The 7,921-nt window shown below is 40.0% G+C and overlaps 1 protein-coding gene across 1 annotated transcript; it reads right to left on the bottom strand.

The window, feature by feature from the left end:
• Positions 1–2,274: 2,274 nt before the first annotated feature.
• Positions 2,275–6,256, bottom strand: LOC134178040 (C3 and PZP-like alpha-2-macroglobulin domain-containing protein 8). Its single transcript, XM_062644817.1, has 7 exons — positions 6,020–6,256; positions 5,794–5,948; positions 5,707–5,732; positions 4,896–5,055; positions 4,760–4,830; positions 4,650–4,701; positions 2,275–2,411 (listed from the first exon to the last, which is right to left on the bottom strand). The coding sequence occupies exons 1-7, from the start codon at positions 6,082–6,084 to the stop codon at positions 2,275–2,277; spliced, it is 666 nt and encodes a 221-aa protein (XP_062500801.1). The 5' UTR covers positions 6,085–6,256.
• Between the last annotated feature and the right edge of the window lie 1,665 nt (positions 6,257–7,921).

Here is a 7,921-nt window from a genome sequence, read left to right as displayed (position 1 = left end):
CACACTAAGGAGGCATGGCACATTCCTGTAGCATGACAGACATAGCCAGCCAGCCAGCCAGTCAGTCAGCCAGCCAGCCAGTCAGTCAGCCAGCCAGCCAGCCAGCCAGCCACATAGTCCCCAGACCGGAAGTCGATTTAGCCCTATACGTTTAGAGTACGCTACTCGCCAAGTCTCGTGACGTTTACAAAGTCACTTTTCTTATAGGCTCATATAGCTGAATTATTTATTTATTTATTATCTATATATATTTATTTTTTATTTATCTTTATATTTACTTATTTTCATTATGTATTTATTTGTTTTTTTATTTATTTAATAAGTACTTTTTACTTTTATTTTTTTCTATTTTTTGTATTTTTAATTTATTTTATTTACTTTTTTATTTTTTATTTTTTATTCATTTTTACTTATTTATTATTTATTTTTTATTTATTATTTATTTATTTATATTTATTTTGTATTTATTTTTAATTTATTATATTTTATTTATTTTTATTTCTATCTATTATTTATTTTTACTTATTTTTTTATCTATTTTTCTATTTCCTATGCAACAGGCATACCAGTCAACGTCTCTGTTACGGATGCGTTGATGGCCAACTGTCCCCAAGTTGGCAAACTGTCAAAATGTTCTATGTAGTAGTCATCCTGAAGATTTCTAATCTGGCTGCTATACAGTCTGAATGCATACGTTCCATCAATCTAAAACAATAAACCAAATTTAGACACCAGATAATAATTCATCTAGTCAAGATGTATACATTACATTTAATCTTGATATTTGCAATGTTTTGGGCCTTCAAACACAATTAGAAATTAACTAACTAAGCAACACACGAATACCATTCTGTTCACCGTTACCGAGCGTGAGCATATTGTGTGGGTATGTAATAGGTAAGAACCAAATTGCCTTTCACTGGCTGCCCGTAAGTGTACCTGAGAAGAGGAACAGTCTGTTGCAATATGAGATCATTTCATGTACAGGTGCAACCAACTTGGCAGTAATGGTTCCTTCTATAAAGTCATCATTGCTGACAATAAACGACGGAGGCGTAACAGTCACTTCAAACTTGGGCAACACTATAAAATAATAGTTTACACACACACACACACACACACACACACACACACACACACACACACACACACACACACACACACACACACACACACACACACACACACACACACACACACACACACACACACACACACACACACACACACACACACACACACACACACACACACACACACACACACACACACACACACACACACACACACACACACACACACACACACACACACACACACACACACACACACACACACACACACACACACACACACACACACACACACACACACACACACACACACACACACACACACACACACACACACACACACACACACACACACACACACACACACACACACACACACACACACACACACACACACACACACACACACACACACACACACACACACACACACACACACACACACACACACACACACACACACACACACACACACACACACACACACACACACACACACACACACACACACACACACACACACACACACACACACACACACACACACACACACACACACACACACACACACACACACACACACACACACACACACACACACACACACACACACACACACACACACACACACACACACACACACACACACACACACACACACACACACACACACACACACACACACACACACACACACACACACACACACACACACACACACACACACACACACACACACACACACACACACACACACACACACACACACACACACACACACACACACACACACACACACACACACACACACACACACACACACACACACACACACACACACACACACACACACACACACACACACACACACACACACACACACACACACACACACACACACACACACACACACACACACACACACACACACACACACACACACACACACACACACACACACACAACACACACACACACACAACACACATGCACACAACACACACATGCACACAACACACACATGCACGAACACACACACACACACACACACACACACACACACACACACACACACACACACACACACACACACACACACACACACACACACACTATACAATTTTCCACGTTTTGTGTATGACTATTACCGTATTTGTCTACTTGAAATGTTTGCGTTCCGGTCAAACACTAAAGACACCAATTACAGCACAACAGTATAACTGACAATCAACATCTTTCCGCTTACATCTCCACTAACTGATATCGTCCACACACCAACCGTCGTCCACACACCAACCGGTGGCTCGATAGACAACGGAAAGTCACTGGAAGCAACACCTACACCAAATCAAAGCACAAATCAGTATCTATGAGTATCAATACAGTCATGATCAATCCATACAAACAGTTAGCAGGTAGCTAAACTTATACATAGAGATTCAGGCCTTAAATTAGTATTTTCCAAGCATTAGGACATTTGTCAGAACAACTTGGATGTTGACCGACATCAATGGCAGTTGTCCAGACATTCAAGGTGACTGCAATGCATGTTTTCATACTGAAATTTCATGCACACACCAATTTAATGAAATCACATTTCACACTAACTGAATGAAATCTTAAACGTGCTACCTATTTCAATCCAATCCCTAACTCAGAATGAACAGAAAAAGCACTACAGTATGTCTTCATCTAATTCTGAGACATCTAAACGCTTTCCCCACTTTTTATAACTTAATTTTGCTTCTGCACGTGATTCATACTCAGATGAGTGAGTGTCAGTCTTCGTAATTGAGTAAACATCAACATCTATTATCCTACGTTTCTAATGAACGACTAACTCTTACTAAATTCTTGTGCCACTTGTTGCATCTAGTAATAGGTTTGCATGTAGGCTTAACTAGCAAGTCATAATTAAAGACAAATCAATTTAAAGGTGCAGGGTCACACTTAGACATGTACACTGCAGCCCTTTGAAAAGGGTGCACTGTTTCAAACACTCAGTAACCACGACGACTTAGATGCTATAGCCTGAATTGAAACGATCGAGACTTTGCAGTATGAGGTTGCGTTAGACTGTGACTCTGCTACTGTACTGTAGCCTCGAATTTCCAGACCAGAGAGCATGTGAAGCACGTGAACTCTAGTCTGGACCAAAACAATACTAAAATGATTTCGGAAGTATTTATCAAAAGTGATGCTAAATGGTAGTCTACCAGCGTAGGATCATTTACCTAGATCAACATATCATTTGAAAATGCCATGAGATCTCACGAACAAAGAAGAGACGTCTGCTGTGTTTGTGGCAATATCTTGAATTCTTCGGCAGACCACTAGCTAGTCTAACCGCTTGACTAGCGAGACTACCACTCGAACAGTTGTCAAAGGTGATGGTCTAGCGACTCTGCTGTGCATGTCCTGTCACCACAAGCTTGAAATGATCGAGGAACTGAAGCTGAAACTAAAACTAAGATGTGTGCGTGCACAAGAGTCTTCATCACGGCTCTGGCGTGCACTTAGCCGCCCACGAGGATTTCACATGCACGCAATCAATGTTAGTGCATTTAGCATAACCAATTATTGCTAAACCAATCAGAATTTACAACCGACATTCCGGTTGTAAGGAGCTGATTGGCTTAGAAGGCTATTTCCAAAACCATTTTAGTATCGACTTGGTCCAGACTAGAGTTCGCGTGCTTCACGCGCTCTCTGGTCTGAAAGTTCGAGGCTAACTGTACTGTAGCTAAATTCTGGCTTTTAGATGTAGTTCTTCTAAAACCTCAAACTGAGGTTGCTACACTGCAGCTTTGGTAAAATTCGACAAGCACCCTTGCATTTCGAGCCAGATTGGAGTTCCTAATGCTCTGCATGTGACCAGAAAGCACACATTCCCGTATGTGGCATCTGAGAGTAACCAAGCGCACTCAGTTCACAGTGAGCACCAAAAATCCGTATTGTTTAAAGGTTACACAGCTGCAGTGCCCGTCAATCGACACTTAAATAGCCAGTTTTGCAGTAGTTTCGTCTAGTGACCTTCGTACATGCGCAACCTACGAACAGTATTTGAAGGGCTTACTGGCAATCGAAACTGATTTTCTTGCCAGGACACTTGAACATAGGTTACGTACAATAACTACGATGAGAAAGCTACGTCACTTGAGATCGGCTCAAGTGCGCATGTCCGACGGTGACCCTACACCTTTAAACAGCGTCTGCTACCCAGAGCAATTACTGTTACAGGCTAAACGCAGACCTAAACAACTGGGCTAAACATTTTTTAGTGTGAAATGTCTTCCCATAGCCTGTTGGCTATCTCTACACAATAACACTTGTAGTCACCCAAAACCCTGCTGCCAGAGGTGTTGCATGTCTGGACAAGTGTCTGGTCAAATTGCCATGTGTTCGGCAGTAAGACCAGTTTGTTTGGATAACGTCCAATTGCCAGACGTTAATTTAAGCCCTGAGATTAGTTAGACACAATACTATATACAACTTTGTCATTACCATTATTTCTCCAAGTTACATGTAATAACATTCCATCACATATTAATTAATTTCAATAATAAATTAACAAACCATTGACTAGTTGAACATCCTTCCACTTGGCCATCAGGTTCTTACTGGAATCCTACAAGAGAGAGCAACATAAACCATACAGTTGAACACAATACATCCGAATGCCTTACACTAATTGACACTTCGATTTTGCCACTGTACGGCAACAGAGTAGGTTTGTATGCTACAAACCTCATCATCACTGAAAGTATCATATAAATGATGACCATAAATGATTGCAAAGGGATTACCCTATTGAGGTATTACCTGTTTGTCCTGGTTTGTAAATACCTTTGTCGGTCTGGATAAACACCGATACACACTTCTGATCCACTGTAAGAGTCGTCTCATTTCTGAACGTCAAGCCACCACTGCCAGCAACAACTAACGAATACTCTCCATTCTCTGTAGGAAGTTGTTCGGGCATCTATACACACAAAATGTTTACTTGTATTGTGAGATCGATCACAACAGTCTGTTATCAGAGCAAACGTAATCAACTAAATTTAAGCAGCAAACAATTATAACAAATGTGATGTTGGAATGTTAATAACCATCTTGAAATGCATGTTCACACACACACGCACGTGCGCACACACACACACACGTGCACACACACACACACACACACACACACACACACACACACACACACACACACACATTCAGCATTTATACGCAATACTAGAAAGCTAAAATTAATACACTAAACTTTGTAATTTAATTTTAATTATAATAAAATAATATTAATAATAAATTTAAAATCAAGTAAATAATAGATCAAATAATATTTGAAAAATTAGTATTTTACTAAATTATATTAATAATCTAAAATCAATTAAATAATAAATTCAAATAATATTTAAAAATATTAAAAAATTATATTTAAAAATAATATTTAAGAATAATATTTAAAAATAATATTTAAAAATTATATTTAAAAATAATATTTAAAAATAATATTTAAAAATAATATTTAAAAATAATATTTAAAAATTATATTTAAAAATAATATTTAAAAATAATATTATTAATAAATTTCTATCCGTAAAATATCTAGACTCTCTAGATTTCATACCTGCAGCTCTATGAAGTCGGCTGCATCTACAAAACAGAGATCCTTTATCAATGTCACTACACTGTGCACGGCATGCTCGACACGTACTCGGTGCGACGGTCTTTCTTGCAGACGTCCGCACCACTCCGCGAGCGACCACCTCGGCTCGTACATCGACGTCAGAGATGGCCCGAAAAGTAGTGACACTTATCTTGACCGTGGCACCTGGCCGCACCGTTTTAGGAGCAACAACAATGTAAGATCTACAATAACGACAACACAACACAATTACAACGAGAATCACTACTCGCCACTCCGTAAGTGATTGTCCTACTCGCTGCTGCTTGCAATGCGAAGGCAGACCGTTGCTAATAACAGGAGCACAAGCTGCCGTTCCATAGAGGTCGTAGGATGAGTGAAAACTGTTAAACGATGGTAGAGTTGTGTCCGTTTTATTTACACAATGTTGGATGTTAATAGCCCGGATAAGCGCACCGAGTAACACCAAGTGGTACTGGCGTCATAAGGCCCCACCTATCGCACGTGTGAATGTTTACATGCAGTGCAGAGGAATTACCACATTCCGGTTCAAATGGAAGTCGCGCCTGTACATACCACGCTAAACATCGCCTTGTGCCAAGCGCCCAGCTCTAAGAAAAATAGTTTGAAATATTAAATATTTGTTGCATTCCTACAAATGCGGGATCAACTGGTAGACACTAGAAACTATTACGTTTTCTTTGTAACCATTTCCTTTGTACTTTACAGAGTTGGCTTCGCGGTATTTCAAGCATCCATTGGATGTATGAATGGAAGATGCCCGCGATTGGTTCCGACCGGAAACGACGAATTAATTGGCGGTCAAAGGGGAAGTACCTCGTGTCGCTTTCTGAAAACCGAGACCACATCCTTGCTGGTACTGCCTGGTGGTGCTAAATTTGCTGTGACAATCAGTTAGCTAATTCCACATGCTGTTTCATTGTTCTGTTGTGAGTCGTGAATTCCAAGTGTACATTCTAATTAATTTTAATTCTCGACTTCACACTGTCACGTGTTTCTAAATTTCACGCTAGGATATGATCCCTGGTCAGTGCTCTATGAGTTTATTGGCACTATACGCACGTACATTGACAGCTCGAAACGCTGCTGGTCATAGTCTATATATCTCAACTTCATGGAAACATTCGTGGACTATCGATCTAGTGTGGATGATTGTGTTTAGTACCTAACTGCAATGGAAACATCAATCCACTAGTATTGTTTCTGTCAGCACTACTTGATTGCATGGTAAGTAGTAAAGAAAGGAGCGTCAGAACTAGTTGCTTAATTAATTAAAGCTTGACATATATGATCTCTAGAGAGCTCTACAGGCAGAATTTGCGCAGTTCATGGTACCAGTGCTTCTGGATGTCCACTAAATTATGTACTTGTGTCCACAGATGATGATTTTACCTGTCCTATGGGTAAAAAGGAAGCGTCTTCAAATTCCTCAACTAGACATGCTAGTTCATCTTCTTCCAAATCACTGCACATGTCGGCATGTCCAAGCTTAGTTTGCTCAATTTCAGTATAGGTGGCTCTTCAAGTCTCCAACTTGCTTTGCCGTGGCCTTCTTAGGAAACTCTTGAGACTTTTTAAGTTCATGTGTATGTTTTCATAAAGATGACTTTCAGTCTCTCTGATCTGCTGTTTCAAACTATATCTCAATCATGCATAGAGGTATTTGGAGGAAGAGAAAGCTGATTCTTTCAGCTTGTTGTGGATGCATGCAGCTGGATTCAATAGACACCTGAGCGGCATCCATTTGACTCAAATTTCTGGCAATCACGTCATCTTCTCTTTTCTTTCCTGAATCAGGATCAGTTACCTTTTGCTGTGATTGCTATAGGTACTTCAAGTCAAGTTTCAACAATAAGGACTTGTGCAAAGTCCAAGCTGTACTAATTTTAATGATGCATGCCATGAATCTCCTGTTTTCCTAGCTGCCTTAGTCCGGCATCTCTGGCCAACAGTTCTGCTTCCTTATTCCAGAAGCTGCGGAATTCCTTTTCAAGTTGTCTGCTTGCTGGCATCAAATTCCAATTGGCTGTACACCTTCAATCCATACTTCTTTGCCATGTCACACTTTGGTTTAGGACCACCAAAAATTCATTAATTAAGAGAAGTCTGAGATTTAGATCGTTCGTCTGTTTTTGGCCTTTGACAGAGGTTCAGAGCAGTCTAGAGTTGAGGTTAC

This window comes from Corticium candelabrum, chromosome 4 (assembly GCF_963422355.1).
Source record: "Corticium candelabrum chromosome 4, ooCorCand1.1, whole genome shotgun sequence".
Lineage (NCBI taxonomy): Eukaryota > Metazoa > Porifera > Homoscleromorpha > Homosclerophorida > Plakinidae > Corticium > Corticium candelabrum.
Note: the sequence above shows the minus strand (reverse complement) of the source record. Positions and strands in the feature narration are given on the sequence as shown.

What these genes read in the sequence shown, in the direction of transcription:
- LOC134178040 (XM_062644817.1), bottom strand. Translation starts at nt 6,084, where the DNA reads ATGGAACGGCAGCTTGTGCTCCTGTTATTAGCAACGGTCTGCCTTCGC. An exon ending in CGCATTGCAAGCAGCAGCGA is followed by an intron (nt 5,949 to 6,019) that starts GTAGGACAATCA and finishes TCGTTATTGTAG; the next exon opens with ATCTTACATTGTTGTTGCTC. An exon ending in TTACAAACCAGGACAAACAG is followed by an intron (nt 4,831 to 4,895) that starts GTAATACCTCAA and finishes TGATACTTTCAG; the next exon opens with TGATGATGAGGTTTGTAGCA.